Here is a 24,689-nt window from a genome sequence, read left to right as displayed (position 1 = left end):
AGTGAGACAGGTGTTGTTGACATGTTGCCGTGCCTTGGCGGAGGTATGCACTCTGCTATTAACAAAATACATTCCCTAGCCCCTTCCCAATAACCTAATCTCAATGCACAACCCACCCCCGACCTCAACAAGGACCTCAGAAATGCTGTTTTGACTCATTAGGTCCCCACGAGGACAACTGGTGTCGGCAAGGTCAGTGTGTCTGTGTACCAGAAAACAAGAACACTTACACACAAGACACAAAGTTAGATCCAGTATTGATATCGTGCTGTTAAATGCTCACATGGGATTAGACATATCGGTGGATAGTACCCTCTCCACCCCCTCTCCACCCCCGCTACTGTACTCTCCCACGACGGCGGCAGTGAAGGAACAGAAAAGCATCATTTGGGCTGAAATCTACTTTTAGAAGCAACGTGGAGGGTCGAGGTTAGCTGAGGTTAGAGTGTGTGTGTGTGGGGGGGGTCTGTTATTCTGGTCTGGACCCAGAGCTGAGGTCTCTGGGAGACACGTCACTCTTAACCCTTCCTTCCTTCTTTGCACAAGCGAATACGACTTGAGGACATTTGCAAATGTGGCACAATTCTCTTTTAGTTCCTCCTAAAAAAAGAAACTTCTTTCCTGCTTATATTATATCTTTAAAACACTGAAGTTTAATAGGGGAACATTAAAGGCCACTTGGAGAAGCTCTTTCAAAAGGTGTCATCAACTCCAGTTCAACAGTATTAGACAAACCAGAGATGATATAATCTACCCAGTGCTTGTGCCAAACTCAAATGGTTTTTGCTGAGGGATGAGAGCTCAGTGAAAACCGAGCTGAATCTCCCCCGTCGCTTTGTTCTCCCCGTTCTGTACAACACTGGAAGATTTAGGTCTGAGGAAGCCACGTATTCCTGAAATCCATCATATCACCCAGACGTGTGTTTGCTTCAATGCTGGGAAAACGGAGCCGACAAAGCTCCGCGAGGGGGAAATGGGGGAAATGCTCATCCTGCCCACCCAATGTGACATGCACATTTAAATCAACTGATCCTAGACTATTTGAAAACCTGTGGAGGAGCCGGGTATGTTCAGCCGCTCTGGACTCTACACATGAACCCACTAACTCTACCCATCCTCGACAGAACAAGCTAAATCAAAAGACATAAACCAAGAGCAGCCAAACATGCCGAGCAGACGTCCCCACGTCTGAGGCTGAACATGAGTGGTTTTCGGTTGTGTCTACCACACAAACACACACACACACTTGCTCAGCACTCCCCAGTTTCCCATAATCCTGGTCTGTATCACCGAGAAACAGACAACCTCTCTGCACCGTCCTCTTTGGCTCCGACCTTTTCTACCGCTCCTGTCTCCACAAGGTAATGTTTGCTTTGGCCGCAGCCTGAGCCTGGACTGTCTCACTGCGGGCTGAGTGAACGCTGCGCTCAATTGAGAGAGTGTGTGTGTGTGTGTGTGTGTGTGTGTGTGTGTGTGTGTGTGTGTACACCAGCTCACGAAGTCAAAAAAGTTCTATAGTTAAGTGAATGCACAAACAGATTCCCATACCGCCAGATTCTGTCGTGTATATATTGTCTGTTTTTATGTACTTGCATAGTTGTAGATGAGTGTATGTAAATGTATAGTGTGTGTGTGTGTGTGTGTGTAAGTGGTCCCCATGCTTCTAGTCAGTGATGCATATAAAGGAAGGACTGATGTCTGAGTATTTGCAATGTTATCATATGCATAAGCAGTCAAGCACTTAAAGCACAATGGTCGAGGTATATATATAACTAGAATCCCTGCTGTGTGGTTGTGTGTCTCTGTCAACCAGTGCAGTTTCAGTTCTAATATAAAAATGTTGCTGAATCATTTATGTCAAGGTGACATTCACGATCAGTTTGAGTCCAAGTAGTGACTTCCCAAAAGGTAGACTTGAGAAATCATGTTCAAAACGTGTTCTGTGAGGCCACCGTGACCTTTGACCTTTGAACACCAAACTCTAATCAGCTAATCAGTCTAAATGAATATCTGTGCCAAAATTGAAAGAACTCTCTCATAGTGTTCTTAAGATGATGTAATCAAAAGGAATAATAAAAAGAGTTCTGTGAAAACTCAAGTGATTGTTTGTACCAAATGTAATGAAATTCTCTTTTAGGTGTTCCTGAAATATCACGTTATCAAGAACATGAGGTCACTGTGAACTTGACCTCTGACATATCTGATATATCATGTTCACTAGAATGGGAAACGTGTTGCCAGGCATTAAAATGATGAGCCTCTAATAGTTTTTATCTGATTTTCAAAACATCTCTCTGAGGGATTCAGTATTTTCAGCCACATCACAGGGATGAAGCCGTTCACTTCACCATACACATCCGCTCCACTGGACAAACAGGAAACGACTGACACAAGGCAGAAGAGACACAAAGAGATCAATACTATGCAAACTGAAAACTGCTGGGGGTGGTTACACAGGAACCAGAGGAGGGTAAGTCTGGAAACGAGAACCCCTCACGTCTGAGGTCACGTCTTCGGTGGCTCAGTGGGCGGAGTATGATGCAAACATTTCTGGGGGATAGAGTCATGCTGCACTGTGCTGTAACTGTAATGTGGACGTTGAGTGTGTGTGGGAGGGGGGGAAACCCCCAATGTCCTTGTTTTCCCTGGGATTCCCATAACACTGACATAGTCGTTGGCCATTACATGAAAAATGTAATAAAAACATTCTATATAATAACTGTGGGAGGATCTAAAAGGGTGTATACGGTGTTTATTTAATGAATATAACACGGATTTACAGTTTATTTCAAAGCTTTAACTTCAATAACATGGTAAGAACAAGCAGCTTTGTAGTTTAGGTCCTTTATCCAATCACAGGAAATCACAACAGATCCATGAATTACTGGAAAATCTGGAAGAACATTAGGCAACGAGGAGGAAAGACAAAGAGGAGGAAGAGAGTTAATCACAGAAGCCATGATAGAAGGTAAGAGACTATTAAAAGGTGGGAGGAAGGTTTATTAACACAAGAAGAGAAGTTCAACAGGAAGGTGGAGAAGGTGAAAGGGAAGGTGTTAATTGAAGGATGAGGAAGAGGAGGAGAAAGGAGAAGGACAAGGAAAAGAGGGAGTGCAGTAGAAAGAAGGTGAAGAGAGCAAAATACAAGGGGAGAGAGAAAGGAGGAGGCCGTGGGTGACTGGAATCATAATCCCCTGTCGAATGTCACAAGGAGCTGTTTCCCCCAAGATCCAAGAGCAGGGCCCACCTCCGAGCACAGGCTCACACTTTTAACAAGCTTAGGGCTTATGTTGTGTACTTTGTGTGTGTGTGTGTGTGTTTCACAGTTGGGTCAAGAGCAGTGGGAAACTGAAGTTATGAAAGAGAAACAAAAAACAACAACAACCTCACTCTCTTGTAGAGAAAATTAATTCACAAATGATTTTGCTGGTTTTCGTCTCCTTTTAGAGTCAGAAAGAAAAAGATGAGGAGAACACAGAGAAGGAAAGAAAGAGAAAAGAGAATGACAGGAAAGGACGAAATAATGTAATTAAGAGTAAAGAGAGACTACTAAGGACAATAAGGAATAGCAATATTAAGCTTTATTACTACAAATTATGGTCTATATGAAAATAACCAAATTAGATTTCCCTTTTGTTATTGCTACATAAGAGTTATCTTGCACATTGTTATATGATGCATTGTCTCAAAATTATTTTTCTCTCTCTCTCTCTCTCTCTTTCCCTGTTCGAGGGGGCGAGGCAGCTCACACACACACACACACACACACACACACACACACACACACACACACACACACACACACACACACACACACACACACACACACACACACACACACACACACACACACACACACACACACACACACACACACACACACACACACACACACACACACACACACACACACACACAGAGACACACAATGTTTAAAAGTGTGATTAAACGTCACAGTTAATGCAGACACAGGTTCACTGCCCGTAAAGGTGGAGAAATACAGACGGAGAAATATCTGCTCTTAGTTCATGACGCTCAGTTGTATGTTGATATAATTACACAGACACGGGTGGTTGATTTAAAATGACCATTAGCTAATTGTTAAGGGGGCATTCGAGGAACTCAATCTGAAGCTGTCAGAGCATCATTTGAGTTGTCGTGCAGAGATTTGAACTTGTAGCTTCAGATCCCTCACAGCCGGGGTGAGCTCTGGGATTTACAGGCTTCAGGTAATGTATCACACAGTAAAAGTATAAAATAGCACATGAGGAAATAAAACAACATTAATACTGCTCTTAATTGGTTCTTCTTCAAAATAACAAATAGAACTGATTAGATTAACATAGAAAATAAGTGTTGTAACGGTAACAATCCCTAATTGCAATCATCCATAATAATGAGACAAAAGGTGTGCTACATAGTTTGTATGGGAAAAAGTCAAATATAATGAGAATAGAGAATACTATGTTCTGCACAGAGTCCTAAGGAAATGCTTAATTTGTGGTGGAAAGAAATCAGATAAGGTTTGTACAGTTTGTTTGATTCCTTGTCTCCACAATCAAAGCAGTGTAAATAAGATTTAATTCAGATTTAGCCTCAGGGGAGCTTCTTAGAGAGAAATGCAAACTATGCACGAGAATAAGATACAAAAAAAAATGTAATCGAAGAAACAAGAGTGGAGAAGCCAGAGGAAGTACAGTGGGAACAAATTATGACAGAGGAGTTGGAGAGAGGAAAAAGCAGCGGGGTCATGGTGAGGGCCATAACAACCTGGAACCCATTACCCAGAGCACCCAGTGGGACCCCTCCACGCCAGCCCCCCCAACTTACAGTTCTCATGATGTCACAGCACAACGAGCCGCCGCTCTCTGCTACATAACAGCACACAGGCCTGATCACACAGCCACAGATAAGACCGCTGAGGGATTTTCACTAATGAAAGTTAAAAAGAAATAATATGTACTCCCGGTGGAAACAAATAAAATCTTTTATGCATTAAAGCTTTTAATACCTCATTCTGTTGCGTTTGATTCGGCAGAGCCAGCATTAACCAACACCTTAAAGTTATGTTCCATTAAAAAAAAATATATAAATGTCACATTGCATTCCCTCCTGGTTTAAGGCGACAGAACAGAAACGCGATAACGTCCGCTCTGGGAAATCTTGACCAAACAGACGGGAGAATCTTAAAAAAACTCCAGGTCATCACAGCCGCAACACACGATGAATGAAAAGGAGGCTGGAAGCAGAAAGTTCAGCAGGAACCGCCAAGTAAAAACAGTTTTTACTTACTGGAGCACAGAAAAAGACGAATACATGGAGGAAAATGGAAGAAAAGCCACCAAGTGCTAATCCCCCTCAGTCTGTGTGCACACTTACAGGAGTGAGAGAGGACGCTGGAGCAGAGGGAAAGCCCACAGAGAGAGAGAGAGAGGGGGAGAGAGAGAGGGGGAGAGAGAGAGGGAGAGAGAGAGGGAGAGGGAGGAAGAATGGGAGTGGGAGACAGATCTCTACATCAGTTAAGCCAGTGAAAAAGGGGAGAAAGAGAGAGATAAAGATGGGCGGGAGAGATACAGAAGTGAGAGAGAGACGAGAGGTGGAGGGGCGACCGAGGGAACCCCCATATTAGGTTATGAGGCAACACACTCTGCCAACAACCTCGGCAGCAGGAGAGAGGAGATGTTATCAGAGAGCTCTCTCTAAACACACAGAGACGGACGAGACACTGGAAGACGAGGTCTCAAATCGATCCTCCTCTGGGATCCGGTCCTCCTCTGGGATCCGGTCCTCCTCTGGGATCCGGTCCTACGTGTAAACAGCGTCTGACAAAACTCAAATAACGTCTCTGTGGTTTGATTAAGAAGAATCACACAGAACCTGATAATCGACTAATGAAGCCTGAGCATCGGTCGTGTCGGCTAAACAGAGACAATCAACCGTTGTTCTATCAAAGTACTCTATCAAAGAAAAAAGCATACAAATGTTAAAAATAATTCTTTTCTACATTTTTTATCAACCGAAGGAATTCAGATTGAGACACAGCTACATTGTCAAGCACAGGAGGATGGTTGTCCGTGTCCTATCCCCTAACGTGGAGGAGGCAGGGTTCAAGGCAGAGCTGCAACGAGAGACTTTGGCTTTTGGGGAGCTGTCCTGTCGTCCATCTTTATATACAAAGAGATAACGTAAGAGCCTCCATGGGTGATGTCAGAAAACGTTTCCATCTAATGAAACTGTGCAGTAGCAACAATAAGTATTTTAAGAAAACTATGTCGATAGAAGAGTAAAATATGTAAACCGAGAATATAAATAACACAAATACAAATCTCCAACCAGCCAAAAGCTATTTCCTACATGTCCTATTCAACTGTGATTTGTCTTGTGAACAGAGCAGGATGCATGTGAGCTGATGTGTTTTGTCATTTGTCGACATAAAGTGAACCAAGTTTTTCTCAACAAGGTTTCTCTTCAGTTCAAATTATAAAAAATAACGTATCCCTGCATTTTTCAGCAGGACAGAAAAAACCCTGTGAAATCTGACAGAGATGAAAGATGAGAATGAGAGAGAAAGTGAAAGTGAAGTTGTTATTGTTTTCTGCATCTATTCATTTGTGCTTTATGTTTAATGTTTTAAAATGTTTTAAATCAAGATGTTGTCCTGAAAAAAAGATAAACAATCAAATCATAGCAGCAAATGTGTTGTAATTAGTCTGTTGAGTGTTTATGTGACATTTTTATTTTCTGATATCGCTTCCACCTGCATAAAAAACTATAATATGGCGACTGAAGTCAAACGAGAACCTGCTTGTTGTCCGACTGAGCTCAAATCACCTGAGAGGCGTCACAATGAAACAATATCCACGTTCCAGCTCGTTTTCAAGTCCCCAGTAAACCAACCGACTGAGATACGACCACTTCCTCCTCTGTTCACTCCATACCAACAGCTCTCTGCAATATTAATATTATACGTATCAGCAGACTCTCCGTTGACACTTTGGACACTGTGTCCACTGGAGACAGAGTCAGAACGACAGCAAAGTATGAAACATAAACAGAAGCATTCTTTGATTCCAGTGACACGGGTCAGATTCTGAGGGAAACACAGGCAAGCAGTTCATCTGACAAACATGATCACCAGTGTTTATGAAGTGTCTGCGTTAATAAAACATTTCACTTTCTAATAAGTACGACTTTTATCATTTTATCTTTTATGCCGTAGTGTATAGCACAAGCTGACCTCGATGTTTAAGTTGAGGTGTTAAAGCTGAAATTATAGTTTACAAACATCTGTTAAAACAAACTAATTTGTATTTATAGAATTATTAAATAAAATATTAAGATCTATAATAACCATCCTTCAGTTTCAATCAAAATACTGTCCCTTGCTTTTCCTGACTCATGAGGTCACCGTGACCACCAACCTTTGACCAATGAAATCGAATTACTTTGTCTTTAGGTCAAAAGTTGAAGAAATTCTCTAAGAGCAGACTCGAGATATTATGTTTAAGATGCCTAAAAATTAGTTTTGAGAAACCACTGCGACCTTGACCAACCCCAATCTAACCAGTTCATCTGTGAGGGGAAAATAGATTCCCTTAAGGTATTCCTCAGATGTTGCATTCACAAGACATAGTGACCTTTGACCTTTGACCATCAAATTCTAATCAGTTCATCCATTGGTCTGAATGAACAATTGCGCAAATTCAAACAAACTCCCTGTTTCCTGAGGCTTCAGCCGCCGTGATCAGTTCAACTGAACATTTCCAGCATATTGGAAGAAATGTGAAGTGTTCTTGAGATATCATCTTCAAAACAATGGGACGGAAGAACTATTAAAGTGAATTGTATTAAATCTTCCTCCAAACCAAAGGCTGAGCGAGGTTCTTCCTCTTCTCTCACACCTAACTGAAAACATAATGTCCCATTGAATCTGCTTAATCAAGTGGAAAAATTAATTTGGTTCAATCCCAGTTGACATCAAAGTGGTTTCCAGAACAAAGTGGACGGCCCTCTTTGCATTTCTTTGCCGGACACTCAGCTGAAGAGGCTGCAGCTTCCCGAGCCGGTAATCACGCCTCAGATGTATTTATGCTACAGTTACTGCACTAACTGCACACAGGCACTAATTCATGTGAGTGAGGACAGTGATACAGTGTGATGTGACCGTGCACACACTTTGCAGCCACTGAACTTCAACACAACATCTTTATCTGTACACATCACAGAGGATTTATTACTAACTAGAACTACAGGACAATATTTACAAGATTCATCATGTCAGCAGCAAAGGCTGTGTTCATTTCAAACAGTCTGCTGCCCCCCAGTGGATATGTATATAACAATAATAATTTTAATAATAATAATAACTTTATTTGTATAACACTTTTGTTACAAAGTGCTTCAGAAGCTCCATGGCAAAAAATGAATGAACTACAATAAAACAAATTCAATTCAGTAAAATGTTAAGCACCAAATCAAAACATTATAAGGTTAATGCCAAAATAAATTACGCAATCTCATCTCTTCTTATCTGCAGCACGAGATAATCATTTGTCCAGTAGGTGGCACCAAAGGCCGACTCTTCACGTGTCACTTCTCTCACCAACTCAGATCATAAACTATCAACCTAATTTTCCTGATGTCTCATAAATTTTTCATATCAAACCATGAGTCATATCTACAAAATCTTATCTGCTTTGAAGATGTTTGACCTTTGCCCTCTGATACTGCTCCGTCATTAGCAGGAGCTGTTTTTGTATAACAAGCTCCAGGGTTTATTTTTGGCTCAATCCCTCTTGGTTGAGTCGAGGTATTATAGGAAGGGGGGGTGACACGGCTATTTTTTACAGCAATTGTGTTAAATCTTTGAGAACAACAACAACTGCAGCGACCCGCAACTCTCACTCTCGGTTAATCCCTGTTTTGTTTGTTGGTGTTTTTTGTGGGTGTGTTGGTCAATTTCCATACAAATCAAACCAGATGGTGTTTACTGGTCTTGTTGTCGTCAACGCCGTAATGGGAGTGCATCACTGGAAGAGATCAGTTTGACACATGACGCAGCCGTGTGGGCCGACTGCCACGTGAGGGTGATGAAACAGGGCGAGGGCCAAAGAACAACAACAGTTTTTTGGAGCTAGTCACTGTGACAGGAAAGTCTAGTTTTACGTTTCTCCAACTGTACGTGGGCCTCAACGGATAATAACACATATAAAGAATTTCCAACGGCCTAGTCCAAAACAACAAGGCCCCTATAACCTGTGTAATATCAGAAGTTTGTGTATTCCCCTCAGTGGGGTCAATAATCTCCAGCTGTTTGTTTGTGTACCAGGTCCCTGACCCGCAGCCCGACGGCCCCGGAGCTGGATCTCTGGACCGGGGGACGCTCTCCCAGCCTCTGGGGGCCGTTTCCCACAATGTCACCGGGATGCGAGAGGCCTGCAGCGAAAACACACACTCACACGCAGTTTTCACACCGTTCTGTAAACCCCACAAAAGCAAACGGACGGAATTTGCCCGGACAAAAGCGAGAGCAGCGGCCACGTGTGTGTCTGTGTGCGGCCGCTTCGACCGAACCTCCATTAAAAACCAACAGATTCCAGTTTGAAGGAGCCGAGAGGTCACGCCAGATATTTACTGTCCTACCCTGTTATTCTGTGTAGGCACACATCTGACTAAACACACACACACACACACACACACACACACACACACACACACTCTCTCTCTAATCCCTGCCTAAGCCCCAACACCCAGCTGAGTAATAAAGTGGCCTGTTTGGCACATTCCTTTATAGTGGCACAACACACAGCGAGAGAACATAAGAGTAATAGACACAAGGTCAAATATGTGTGACCTGCATGTGGAGTTAGCGCATGTGTGTGTCTGTGTGTGTCTGTGTGTGTGCTAATTTTGGTTTCCTTAAGTGAAAACACTATTTCTTTTATATTTCTTTGATATTACAGTTTGGATTTTATTTTACAGGCTGAATGAATGAACCGATTCCAAGTCCCTCCTCGGTAATAAAGGCCGGGGGGGGGGGGGGGAGATCTGTGGGACGAGGTGGAAGATCCGATTTGACATTTATTCGATTCAGGTGTTTGACCGACATGGAACCAGATCCCAGATGGAAGCGGTTTTAACTCTCAACAGAAACTTTATAAACCTGCGGGCCATGTGACAACCACAGACTGGAGGATCATTAGAACCACCACTTCCTTCTACTGGTGCACTGTGTCTCCTTTAATGAGTCAATTTCCCACACGAGGAACGTTTCAGTCACAAATATGTTCGACATGATCGGCATGTCGTAGATGTGCTGAGTCAGCGACTAAACCAACAGCCCTCGAGCTCAAAGTAAGAAGTGAACTTCTCCCTGTGGCACATTCTGGGTGCGTTTTAAAGTCGGTTGACTGATTTATAATTGGGACGATTTATAATTGTGACATTATTATGATCTTTTTGTGTGTTTGCACGCCTTAATGAGGACACACACAAAGACACAACAGCAGGGGAATGTTCCGTCTCAAAGCGTTGTTGCACCGTTTTGCAAGTTTTTGTTTAGCCAGACGATGTGCAGCCGCCTGTGAGCTACGTTCCCTGCCTAGTCAAATATCAACGCACACAATGGAGTTTATAGTTCCCCGACAAAAGTGCCAGCTGCTGCTTGACGAGGCGAAGGCGCAGACCGTAACATCAAGCTAATTTCTAAGTATTAAATATGTATTCAAACCCATGTCATCTACCTCGAGAGACGACTTCAGCTGCCATGGCTCCAACGCTTGTGTGTCACATTGTTTATGGTTAAATAGAAGCTTTAGCTGTGTGGTGTGCGGGTTGAACGCAGCCCACGCCTCCTGCAGGAGACTGACAGGCCACAGAGTCGCTCCAACCCCGGTTCACCTTGAAATGTGCATGCATCTCTCAGGCAGTTGTCACAGCCTCCACCTGGCTGCATCAGGAGCTATTCTTTGTTAAACCTCTGTCCACATCCACAGGCCTGCGGTTGTAATTCCATGCATACAGTGCGTTTCCTATGCCCATGTGGTTCCGTCTGAAGGCTCCTAACAAACCATCCACTCTATTCACCCGAGCAATTATCTAGAAAAGAATCAATTCCACCTCAGCTCATGACATCGTCTGGCAAGGGAACGGATGACACCACCACCGGATATTTGCTGGACCTTCTATTTTAATAGCTTCCTCCTGAAAACAAATGTAATTGGTACCGAAGACGTGTGTGATGTGTTTGCTAGAGTTATTACCTCAGATGGGAAATAACCGGTCTTTGAGATTTTTACAGGGACGGATATTGAACTGACAAAGAGTTGGAGGGAAGGTAACGTTCAACAGAGCAAAGAAGAATGAGTTTAACAAGTTAACAGGCTGCGACAATCTATATTTAAATCTTCTTGTTTGGGAAAGTATAATATTTGCAGACCTGATTAAACCGAAAAGCAAGATCTTATCACTGTAATCTAACCCTGCAAGTCAATAAAATGTGATCCAGGAAATAGTCAGTTCCTTCAAATGAATCTTCAAAGGGTCCGGTGAATTAAAGCAAATTTGTACATGGACACAAAGATTGTGATATTAACCCACGAAGACAATAATCTGAATTTAACACAAACAGCTTTTTCTAAAGGTCATAATCGGAAAATAAACTATAATCTAATAAAGACGGGGAGTTTTTCAAACTTGAGTAGACATGTACGTCTTAATCGCATTATAACGTCCTATAGGAGTTGTAAACATCATAATCTGTGTGATCTCTCATTCAGAATATAATCAGATTATTGGTGTCCATGTAAATGCAGTCACTGGTTTATCTTTTTAAATAAATAGAAGTATTCTCTATCGGAACACAAGTGGACGTTATTATCGTGGACACTAAAGACGCCATAGGGGACACTGAATAAGAAAAAGAAGTGCGCATGTGCGTGTGTGTGTGTGCGTTTGTGTGTTTGTCTGTAAGAGCCAAAGAGTTGTCCTGTGACAGGGACTGATAGCGTCTCTCCTAATCCACCCAGGCAGGAAATGATGTACGTGGCCAGGACTGTTGTTTTTGTGAAGCAAACCGATCACAACACAAAGCAAGAGCCACCGATAATTCAGAGTCGTGATAGGATGACATCCACTTGAGCGAATAGATACAAATTTCACATATATATATATATTTATATAAATATATAAATATATATATATTTATATATATATTTATATATATATATATATATATATATATCATATATAATATCATATATAATAACTCTACTAAATCTGAAAGTCCTGCATCAATAACATGGAAATATAAAGCGTACCTTATTATGAGATTATTATTATGAGAGCCTGGGGAAGAATTCAGCAGCAGAGAAGAAGACATGATAATTATCATGTCACAAAACCTTAAAACTGTAAGTTGGGAAATGAACTTTCTTTTAATTAATGAAGATCTCATTTCTTCATTTCTTTACAAACTTTCTATTTTTTTTCTCGTTTCCCCAGCTCAGTTATTCCTCGAGTTTCTAAGTAGGAACGAGTCAAACTGAGGGAAACATGAAAAAGCACAGGGCATCCCCAGAGAGGAGAAGATCTCCACGTCCCTAAACACTCATAGCTGTCAGACGGGAGGACGACATGTTTACAAGCGTCCTCCTCTCAACCCCACACCCACCAGACCACAAACTGCCTGTGTAAACGTATTGAAACATGCACGTACACGCCTCAGCATGCCTGTGTGTGGGTGTGTGTCTGTGTGTGTGTGTGTGTGTGTGTGTGTGTGTGTGTGTGTGTGTGTGTGTTTTTGGTCACTTACCACTTAGCCTGACACCACTTTGAGTTAAATGAAAGGCCTCAGCAGGGCTCTAATTGGAAGGCTCAACAAAGTAATGAAAGTAATAAAATGCTTCTGTTACCTAGTTTGTTGGATTCCAATGCGCCAGGTGTGTGTGTGTGTGTGTGTGTGTGTGTGTGTGTGTGTGTGTGGGTGGGTGTGAGTGTGAGTGTGTGTGAGTGTGTGTGAGTGTGTTGGTATGTGTGTTTCATGGTTAAACCTTCTCAAGTTATGAAACACTTCCCTCCTCTGTGGTAAACATCCCTCCTGTAATGCATTGATCAATGCACAGAAGGATTTAACAGATTTATTTAGCATTTGACCAGGTACACCCAGATCACGATCTGTGTGACTTGAGCTGTCGTCGGACCTGAACTCTGGAAAAATCTAGGTCCAGACATTTACCGACAGTTTGTCTTTCTCTTGCTCTCGAATCTCCTCGTCTTCATCGGCAGCTCTTATGCATCTTGAGATATTCCTTCAGTTTTCTGCAGAATTCTCACATGGGCTCACTCTGACATTTTACAGACATTTTTACGAGGGGACTGGCAGAACAGGTTCCAGAAAAGTGTCACGAGCAACTGACTCGATCATTAAGCCTTCTTTTTGCAGAGACAAGGAGTCAAACTTATCTCCAGATGATGCACAGATGAGGTTTCCTCTGGCTAACTAGAAAACTCTTGTGAGAGGCTGCAACACTCCATCGTGTGTCGTGAACATTACTTAATGGCTCTGGTTCTAAATCTTTCTCTACATTTCTTCTCTCTATTCGCTCTGGAATAGTTGAGGCCTGATCCCCCCCCCCCCCCCCCCCCCACACTCCCCCGTACCCCATCATCTCACTTTACTCCCATGGTAGATTTTCTTCTTTTTCCACAGTTAAATCTCATTTCCTCCCTCGCTCTCTCTCTCTCTCTCTCCCTCCCTCTGCCACTGTTGCCCTGCTCCGGTCCCTCCTTCATATGATCCTGTGTTCTTTGGCTCGCTTCATTAGCTGTAGCAATAAACACGCATGGGCCACGGGATACCTCCAGAAAACTCCTCCACGCCATTACTGCAGAGTCAGGTTCACAGACTGCGTACAGGAGGCCTCTGTGTACCATAAGGTATTATTGTGTATGTGTGCATTCCTCTACGCGTGCACCCACCCAGGCTATTAAGAACAACCATCGAACAAAATATATAAAGGAGAACTAGTTCAAACACACAAGCAAGTTTAAAAGAACTGTTTGCATGTTTACATTTATAAATATGTGTGACCTGTTGTTCAACCTTTTATAAAGCGTGTGCACAACATACATGCATCTCCACAATGACAACCCATCTACATTCATGTCACCATGTTTCAGGATGAAAACCAATCAGAACTTTTTTCTGGTTTGACTTAAATGTCGCATACGATCAGATATTCCTTTGTTGTGTTGTTTTTATACCTGCTGTATGTAATCTTATAAAACGTGAAAAATTGAAAGATCACCTTCGAATATGAAAATGTGCAGAAAATTGAGTCTGGATATGTTTTGGAGTTTCAGATATGAACAAGGCCAAAGAGGAGAGTCCAGGTCTGATAAGTTAGCAAAATGAATATTTCCAGAACATTCAGGCATGAGGTGGCACCAAGGAGGAGCATCCAGGAGCTTTTGATATGTGTGTCCTTGCATCTCACATCCACATCCATATTTTCTGGACCTTGTACTCGGGGGAGCTGGCAGGACAAGTTCCAGAAAACATGTCCACAGCAACTGACTCTGAGGAGAATGTCTGGACTTCAGTGCATGTCTCACAGCAGCTTAGGGGACCGCTTGATCGTGACTTCACGACTCCCAGTTGTTTGTAACCTGACGTCTTCCCTGTTTTCCCCACAGTATTTTTTTAATATGATGACAACTTGACAATTTGACGTTTTCACGGCCCCTCGTGTGTTTTCCGAGCGTCTTCTCTGACCCGTCACAGCAGCAGCTCAGATGCTGTTTGGACAAGAGAAGTGCTGGCAACCCCCCCCGTTTTCAATAGGCTCATTATTAAAGCAGCTCTGCCTGGACTCAACTCAGCCCGTATATTCTACGACCACAAAGGACTCGTAAAAACATTTTGGACGAATTCAGAAACCACAGTGCACACGAGCACGAGTATGTGTGTTTGTATTGTGTGAGAGTACAAGCCCCCCCCTCTACATATATATTTATGAGAAACCTTAGACAGTTCTTGGCTCTTTCGGGGCTCCTATGAAATAATACACAAATACATATCCATGCATACCATGGACACACAACTGTGCACATGTTGGAAAACTAAAATGTCATAAAATGTAACGCATTAAATTACTGCACCCTTCCTCTTTTAATACTGGTGAGGAACTGACTGGAAATAAAAGTACTTCTGAGATGTGATTCTGGCGAAATTACTTCTTTTAAAAAAGCAAATAAACTGTCTTTTGCTTGGAAACGGGATAATAACACAGCGAAGTACTCGATCTCTCTCTCTCTCTGTCTCTTTTCATCTATCCTCTGTGTCTCTCTAACTCGCTCACTCATTCTCTCTCTCTCTCTCTCTCTCTCCGATTTCCATGGCTATAACTTTAATACAGATGCCAACTCTGCTCAGACCATTTTCAAGTGTGCGCAGGCGACACACACACACACACACACACACACACACACACACACACACACACACACACACACACACACACACACACACACACACACACACACACACACACACACACACACACACACACACACACACACTCACACTCACACTCACACTCACACACACACTCACACAGAAGGCTCAGTCATGCAGTCTGTCAGTAATAAGGAGAGCAGAACCAACAGAGAATAAATCATTTTTCCGCAGCAGGGGCCTAACCTGAACAAAAGGGCCAGTGTGTATGCACTCTGGGACGTGTGTGTGTGTGTGTGTCTGTGTGTGCTTTGGTCTATTAACATATTCCTTGAACAAATTATTTCGTCTGTCATGCATAACAGGCATAACATTCTAATGCAAAGAGGTGAGCAACATCCAAGAACCATTTTTCTCTGCTGAACCGAGAATCAGTCAAGTCATGAAATACTCCTGCTTCCAATAAGTATTACTTTCTGCTGCGGCAGCGAGGGTCTAAAAAGACAAACCACATGTAAACCCCTCTGCCTTATCGAGTGTAAAGATTTCAGAAGCACTTTAAGAACTGGCGCATTACAGCTGGAGGCAAAATGTAAATGATGTGAGGCCACGAAGGCCCAGACGGCTACATATTTCTTAAACTCAACTGTGATAATACTTGGCTTGGGATGATTATGGAAAGATGCACTAGGACAGTTCGCCTTCAGCCGGAGTGTGAGAACTGAAGCCTGAGTGTGAAAGATAAACCCTCCAAGACCTGACACCTCAGAACGCCACTGCATTTCAATCCTGATTTTACATTTTCCCCACTTCTCTACAGCACATCTGAGCTCTTGAATTCTCTCAATCTTTTGTCTCGTGTACTCCTTCTCTTACCTGCTGTGGTTTGACCCGGACGAAGCGCAGCACGTCCCTGCAGACTCGGAGCTCCTCTCCCACGCCACGTGTTAAGATTGGCCAGATCTGCTTCTTGCTGGGTCGACACATCCTGCGGTGAACGACCAGCTCCCACACCTCCTCGGAGATGCGACCTGACGGCAGCGTCCGGACAATCGCTCTGGTTCCAGTACACACCGACTTGGTCACCTGATGGAGAGACGGGGAAGAACGTGGGCATGTTTCATTGTTTTGAAGCATGGAAACGTAGAATGGCATCAAGTAGAGTTAGAACTCCGCTAAGGCTCAATGGTCCCCTTCAATTCAATCAAGCTGCACCAAATTGCACACATTCATAGATATTGTGTATTTGTTAATCAAGATATTTGAATTATTCCCTGGGAAATGATACAATATTCATCATTTCATTCATTCTTTGTCCGAGGCCACACCGATTAGTTTCTTAAGTAGTTCATCCTAATGGCCCATTACCCATCCTTCCTCCAAGTTTCAAGAAAATAAGTCCTTGGTCAAGATTAAAATCTAGATCAACTTTTAGACCTAGTTACCTTCTGGTTATTCTTGAAGAACCGCCTCACCAGGACGGTGGATCGCTCTTTACGGTTCCTCACAAAGTCCGTGTTCTCTAAGGAGGCCTCTCCGTCCTCCTCCTCGCTGCTGCTGCCCACGCTGCAGTGTCTCGTCCCTCCTGCGGGGGGCCTCTCCACGTGCCCCAAAGTGGCCGTCATGGCTTCCAGAGATGCCCGTCGCCGGAACATCTTCTCCAGGGAGCATTTGTTGACCCTGGGCCTCCTGTTGAGCCGCTCCAAACTTGAGTAGCCGTCTTTGAGATGGTGCCGGCGGATGTGTCCGTTTTGGCGATGCTGGTGGTTGTGGTGAGAGCCACAGGGGGATGACGACAAGGAGGCTGGTTCACTGGAGGGGCTGCCCTGTGATGAGAGGTAAGGTGATGTCTAGAAGCAGAAACATGGCAAATTAAAAGAGTCATGGTGATGTTTCTTTACAGTACGATTGTTTATTACTAAGGCACTAATAGCCCAAAGCACTGTGACTTGAGTATTTGGTTGAGTTGTGGATTTTTGGTTGGTTGTGTGTATTTGTTATGTGTATTTGAATGAGGTCTTAGTATTTGTAGTGTATTTTGTTTTGCTGCATATGTATTGTAACATTGATGAGGAAGTTTTCCCTATTTGCATGTTTTGCATCTACTTGCAGAGTTTTAGAACCCCCATGTATAACACAACATAGCCTCACAGCAGCCAGATGTACAGAGCAGATAACCAGGTGTAGTACCTTGGAGAAAGCCAGCATGGACACAGGCAGGCTGCTGCGGCGGAGGTGTCTCTGGTTGGGCCTGGAGGGTCTGGAGCTGAGATGAGGACTGTGAGCCGGGCTGGAGTTGGGGCTCGGAGTGGATCTGGGGCTGCTGGCGTGAAGGTTTGACACAGTGCAGGAGCAGCGAGTGCTGCCAGTTCGGTTTCCACCTGAATCCAAACCTTCTCCCAGGTCGTCCAGCCGACACGGAGACCCCTCCACACTTTTCCCAGGAATCGAAGTAGCTGTATTAGTCATTCCTTTAATTCTCTTGCCAGCGTTCAGCTCTGGACAAAGTTTCTCATCGGCGCTCAAGAGTTTTGAGTTGTAATCCAAACACGCGTATTCCTCGTCCAAGATCGCCCCTTCCCCACTGTCACACGACAGCTTACTGTATATGGGGATGGAAGGGCTGCTCCTCTGTTTGGACTGAAGCAGTTGGTCACAGTAAAGCCGTACTTCCTGGCTGTCGTTGGCGTCTCTGCTGGTTCTGCTCCCGGTGGATGGAGGAGTCAGCACGACAGCTCCCACCTGTGTCGGATTCTCTTCAGTGGCCATTGGGTCTCTGGAGTCTCCCTTGGTTTGTTTCGTCCCTTGTTGATTCTGCAGCTTTAAAATAAAACAAAATAAAACCTTTTAATGGCGAGTACAGTCGAGGGGGAGAAATCAAAGCTAACAGCATTTAGAAAAACATTCAGATTTCACTAAGGCTGCAGGCAATGCTCCTTAAGTTCCTTTTACCGGAGAAGTGACTCCTTCCATCTCAATTAGTGGTTCCGTAGAGCAACAAAGGGGAAATGAAATTTACAGAGGAAATGAAATTTGCAGCCTTCAAAGACGATGCATCGTGTAAGGTGATAGCAGTGTCGTGTTTACCAACTCCGCTGGACCAGATGAGTGAGAGAAAGAGTACAGAGCCTGGAACAGATTTCTAAAGGACATTTCTGGGTCTGGACATTTTCCCGGGGGGGGGCTTGCCTTTCACGTGTGAAGAACGCAGCTGCAGGATCTTCCGAGGCAGATGCGGTCACGACAACAGGAAAATGTCTGGAACATTCTGGCAAAGGGTTGAGTCAGGACAAGTGTTGTGTTTTTGTTTACTTCACATCAAGACCTTTGTCACCCTGATGTTCAAAACCTCTGGAATCCAGGAAAATGTCCAGGACATGCAGGAAGGAGGGTATATTTATAAATCCCGGCCGAGTCTCATGCTGTCCCTTGACAATTGCGTTCGCCAAAATATTTCCAAGTTGACATCTTCATTGACGTCTTCTGCATATATTCTTTTTTCTTATGTTTTGTCTTAGAAATGGCAGGAAAGGATCATTGTGTTCTCACATGCAGCCTCCCCTGTAATTCTCGAATTCAGCACATGTCTGAAATCAGTTTCGTTTACACACTCTAGATCAGTTTCAGTTTTTCCATTACTCCATCGTGTTACTTACTGTGATGATCAGGTGAATCCACTGTGAGTCATGCTCGACAACGGTACCGCAATCCAGGGACCACTTGAGTTACTGGGACTGCACGTCCATACAGAGTGTGCTTTGTGTGTCCGCGATGTGGAAACAGAAGCTGGTGCAGATAGAAAACCCACGGAGGTGACCCTGGGGGACCCAGGAATTTCCTTGATAGCACGGTCACAGCCACAGCTCACGATGCAGGGCCACATGTGTGCCTGTGTGATCGGTGCTGACATGTATCTGCGGCATGGTCATCCAACCGCAGGCCCTGGGAACGACACACAGACAGAACACAGACACATCAGACCTTATGGCTCTTGACGTCTTGTTTTCCTGAGAAAAGTTCAACCACGGTTCTTAATCACGATAAAATAAACAAACACTTTGCACTGTGCTTTCTTTTGTCATCGCGTCAGCTTTCTAATCTGTAGCTTACTCACTAAACCAGCTCGCTTTGCCTCAGCCATTGTGACCGAAACAACTGAAACAACAAATTCTGAATGAATTTGAGGGGAGAGGGAAGGGAACAACAATTCATTTCACAGCATTTTACACCCATCACAAAGGTCCACTTCCCGGGGTAATGAGAATAAAACTATATAAAGCACATTTGTCACCAGTTCCTGTGATGATGTGTATGTTGTGAAGCATGTTGCGTGGTCGGTGTGGCTAAATAATAAGAGCATTCATCTCTCTGAGGAACTTCTTTGAATTCTTTGGTATTGCTGTTTTCTAGAAATAATATCTTCAAGGAAAACCTTTGAGGACGGAAGGAAATGGTATGAATGAGTATTTTTAAAACATCAACATCAGCAGTGTCAAATAAAATCTGGATCCTTTATGGAGATATGAGTTATTTTTTAGGATTATGAAAAACTTTGTTGGATGAAATGTCCCCAGAATACTTGAAAAATGTATTCCAGAGAGACTCATTAACGTGTTATCAGTGGTAAATGTGTCATGCTTTGAGTTGTGCAAGACAATAACATATATACAAACTTGATAAATACATACGCAGACACGTCCCTCCTCCACAAACACCCATTGACGTTATCAAGGAATTTCGAGTGCAATGATCTCAAACCACTTTATTAATTTTGATATTGTCCAGGACAGAAAAATCCAAGGCTCTTGCTCTTTAATAAAGCATCTACTGTTTAAGAGAAGCCAGTTATGCAAACTCAGTAAAATACCAGATGGAAAAGAGCAAAAGTAATGATGCCTATGAAAATGAACTGCCCAGTTTGCAGTTACTGGCATCACACACACCGCTCGACAATAAATCGGAAATTATGTCTCTTATCCAAAAACTAAACAGAGTGTGCATATCACTTCGACACACTGGTAGGCAAAGACATGAGAGCAAGGCAGCGCATGAAATACATCCGTAACAGACCCACTCACCCACAGCATGCGCGCATACTAATGGTGTGGTTCGGGTATTCTAATGGTGACCAGTCATCAGAAAGATGTAGTGCCCAAAGCCTTGAAAAGTTCAAATGACCACAGACATTAATTCACTGCCAAAATACAATGTGTGTGTGTGTGTGTGTGCGTGTGTGTGTGTGTGTGTGTTTGTGTGTGTGTGTGTGTAGATCCCTTTTGGGGTTATTGGATAGATTTGCCTTCACTCATGAGTCTTACTGTGTTTAAAGTAACCTTCCCCTGACCTTTGACCACTGACCTAAAGACAGTTGTCTCCAAATGACTTGTCTAAATTGATTCCCCAGATGTGGCCTGTGAGCCAGACTCTTTTTAAATACATAATTTACATAAAAAGATAAACAAATTCTCTTTATATTAACTAATTGAACCAACTTAAAAAGTAGGAAAACACACAAATTAGTTAAATTTGTTGAAATTAAAACATGTTAATCCAATTGGTAACTTTAAATCTATAAAAAGTTGGTAAACAAGTGTCATCAACACAAACAATTTTAACAGCAAACTCCAGGAGACCTTTAACCTCATGACGTGCGTGAGGACGTTTTCTCACAACACTTAGGACAAAATATGGTGAGAAACCCTGTCATGTTTATTTTCAATGTTTTGTGAGTACATAAATACATAAATAAATAACTCCACCAGAGCTGAGCTGATCAAAAATCCAGCCCCCCTTTTTCAGAAGCCTGTGTCGAATCGTTGTTTAGTTTTTTTTGAGCAACCCAAGCCGAACCATAACTGGAAGAACCTCAGCTGCATGTGTCACAGTCGACTAACAGGTCGAACCACATAAATCAAATGCTGGCATGGAATAAGAGCAAAACTATTTCAGTATCTCCCACCAGCTCCTGTGTTACTCTGTGGAATTAAACTCTGATTCCTCAGGTCACAGATACACAAACACCATCACATAATTACACACCAAGCTTCCTGTGAACCTGTAAGAACTCGCCTATACTCCCGGCTATACCTGAAAGTAAAAAATCAACTTTGGTATGTGTAATTTGCTCGGGGAATAGCGTGACATTAATCTAGGGTGTAGTTACTATGAAGGGGGGATTATCCGTAGCACAGGAGAGTCATAGAAACAGCTGCCACTTTGGAGCAAAACGAAACAGAAGTGCAGTAAAACCAAATGTGCATCAGACAACATCCGACTGTAAACATGTAAAACACACGCATCGGACCATCTGTGTGTGTTTGTGTTGCTTCAGTGGCTGGACAGATAGTAGCCGTTGCTTTAGGACAGAAGGTGAAACAACACGTGTTCGGGCATGAACCTGTCCGTTGGGCGATACCGACTTAATAATCGGGTTTGCTCGAAGCAAGACCGTGCACACTGCAACTTTGAGTCCTGAGGCCGTGCGCTCACGACAGACAGCTGTGTTTGCCATCGAGCTCATTTAAAAACACAGAATTAAGCGACGGGCTGGTATTTCCCCACTAGGGCTCCTTCAGATGCAGACTTGAGGTAAGATCTGACAGCTGCTCATTTAGAGGTCGTCCTCGTGACTGAATTGATTAATCCCAATTTACAGCAAATAGCTTCAGAAAAAGCTATAAAAATACCACATAGCACCATAAACTAATTAGTTATACTGAAAAAACAACCCAGCACCCACGCACACACACACACACACACGCTGCACACTGGTCGATGTTGGCTCTTATTATCAGCTGAACTGTGACCCTGGACAGGAAAACAAATGGCTCTTCCAAGCTAAATCTCAGCCTAGGGCCAGAAACGCAGACAGACACACACACACACACACACACCCCCACACACACAGGAAACCAGGTCACACAGAGTGACAAGTGCACTGACCAAGAAAACTCTCAATCACTTCTGCTTCATTTGTTGTGTTATCAACAATATTGTTCAACATCTTTCCACTGGACATCTTATCCTACACAATTAGAGCTCAAATATAATTTTCCGACAGTACTCACATTCAAGCTCTTCAAAATCCAGAGCTCCAGGTCATCCGAGGGATTCAGGCTTCCCGCTCACTGTCTTGTTGTCAACTGAGCGAGTGACGGCGAGGGAAAGAGCTCTCTCTAACTCTCTCTGTCTCTCTCTCTCTCTGACATGAGGGATGAGTCAGTCTCAAAGTTCACCAACCAATCACAATGCATTTTTTTTAAATGTGCACCCAATTAACAGGCATAGATGTTTCACTTTGACATTCACCACACAGCAGCCCTGTCTCTGTTATGTCATCTGTTGTTTTTTAGATGGCAAAATGCTTTTAAAAAGTTTGTAAATATATATAAAACCACATCAGTTCCCCGGTAGGCCGTCGAAATTTCCACAAAGTTTTTACCGTCCTCAGCAGGCAGATAGAACTCGGCACAGGTAGTTTCCACAGCTGCGCCTGTTCCCTCATCGGCTTTAACCCTAACCCTAACCCCATGTAGGCAGAACTGGACATAACACCAGCCATATGATTACCTGCCCGTCAGGGTGGGCATTAAAGCATGTAAACCACCCAACCACAGGTTTCTGTGGTCAGTCACTACAGTCCTGGACACACACGTTGATGAAAGCCAGAAGAGATTATCTAAGCACAGCTAAAGAGACTGAAGTGACCTGCTGAGTGTGCAAGTCACTTTTCCCCTCAGACGATTATTATCAAACTGCCATACTTTAAACAATGCCCAGTATAATTTAGAGCTAAACTATTTCAAAGTGGGCCGCTGTTTTTCACAAGTTGAGATGTTCAAAAGCATTTTTGAAATCATGCTTGCAAACATTTGCCCCGTTTGTGTAATAATGAATAGTCGTGAGCAGCACTTTGTTTTAATGAGTCTGGATCTCGGGACTGGAACAGTTTTCCCACCCTGGTCATTAATCAGTGTTTATCCAATCAACGGGGGCCTTCACCCTCACATAAAAGCCTTTTTCTAATGTTCATTTATGGGGGATTATTTCACAGCTCATCCAAACGATGACTCATGGTCTCATATACAATTACACAAATATTTTTAAGGCTTACTCTGATGCTGCACAAGCATTGGTCAGAAGAAAGAAAGTAACAGAATAAATGACACTGTATATGCACAGATATAAAACGAGGGCTGAACTGCCACTGATCCTCCCAAGCCTCCAAAACACTCCGCTAAATACTTCACACTCGGCTTCAGCGCCAGATCTTTGGCATTCCAGCGGCACAATAAGCCGACAGGGGAGGGCAGGAATCCCCCTTTTTCTTTTTGTTGTGTGGGGGTCACGGAAATAAAAGGAATGCCGGGTGAGCACAAAGGAGTGATGGTCACCCAACTGCAAAGAAACAGTCACGCAGCGAAAAAGGCAGATTGCAGGCAGATTGTGTTTTAAGTCCTGAATGCTTTGGTGATGCCAGAAAGGTGATTGTGTTGTCAACAACACGACAAGGACTTACAAGAACCGGCTTAAGAAACAAAACAAAATGGGGGAAATGGGAGAAAAAGAAAGCAGGAGGAAAGAATATTAGAAAACCAGGGATGCAGTAGTCCACACAAACTTGGTATTTTTATTAGCTTGACTAAAAACCACTGGATAAGCTGGTGGGAAAAACACTGACTTTCATATATTAACCACGGACGATATAACCTGGGGAATCATAAAAATACCATTATACTACAGCCACGGTGAGCTGCCATGAAGAGAAGCAGAAACATGTCACGTGCAAACAACAGTAAACAATAAATTTGAAGTTTTTTGGCAACTTATGCATCATTCTTTAGTAAACATCCACACCACAGTGCACGTTAAAGCCTTGTTAAGAGCCGTGCACACGCTCAACAGGAATGTGAACCGGGTTTCATATATTCCCATGCACAGCATAGACCTCTCCCATTGTGTGATGGAGCAATATCCCTTTTAATTCTTATCAATCAAACACTGTCGAGCATCAACTGCATATATTAGAAAATCATGTGCGACTGCAAATAAATCATTTAATTCAATGACAGATTTTAAAAGAGTTTAAATTGTGAAGCCCCAGAGTGTTAAAGAACTGAGAGAGAACTGCTTTCCATTTGCTGACCTTTACATATCAATAACAAAAACTTCCCTGAATGGATTCTACACTTTATCCATCCCAACACAATGGCCCCCCTCTTTCCGTGGAGAGTTT

At 43.1% G+C, this 24,689-nt stretch overlaps 1 protein-coding gene across 4 annotated transcripts in view; it reads right to left on the bottom strand.

Moving 5' to 3' along the window:
• plce1 (phospholipase C, epsilon 1) overlaps positions 1 to 24,689 on the bottom strand; it is a 76,767-nt gene that overhangs the window by 48,428 nt on the left and 3,650 nt on the right. For 3 of the 4 annotated variants that reach the window (XM_062378483.1, XM_062378484.1, XM_062378482.1), the window contains exons 2-5: positions 19,111 to 19,396; positions 17,645 to 18,274; positions 16,900 to 17,304; positions 16,331 to 16,540 (exon numbers count right to left, since the gene is read on the bottom strand). In XM_062378483.1, coding sequence (XP_062234467.1) covers positions 16,331 to 16,540; positions 16,900 to 17,304; positions 17,645 to 18,223 — 1,194 coding nt within the window. In that variant the 5' untranslated portion in view covers positions 18,224 to 18,274; positions 19,111 to 19,396. Of the gene's footprint in view, positions 1 to 16,330; positions 16,541 to 16,899; positions 17,305 to 17,644; positions 18,275 to 19,110; positions 19,397 to 22,521; positions 22,598 to 24,689 lie in introns of those variants that run through there. The other variant, XM_062378481.1, reaches the window with a different exon arrangement.

This window comes from Platichthys flesus, chromosome 20, assembly GCF_949316205.1.
Source record: "Platichthys flesus chromosome 20, fPlaFle2.1, whole genome shotgun sequence".
Lineage (NCBI taxonomy): Eukaryota > Metazoa > Chordata > Actinopteri > Pleuronectiformes > Pleuronectidae > Platichthys > Platichthys flesus.
This window is presented reverse-complemented; position numbering and strand designations above follow the sequence as displayed.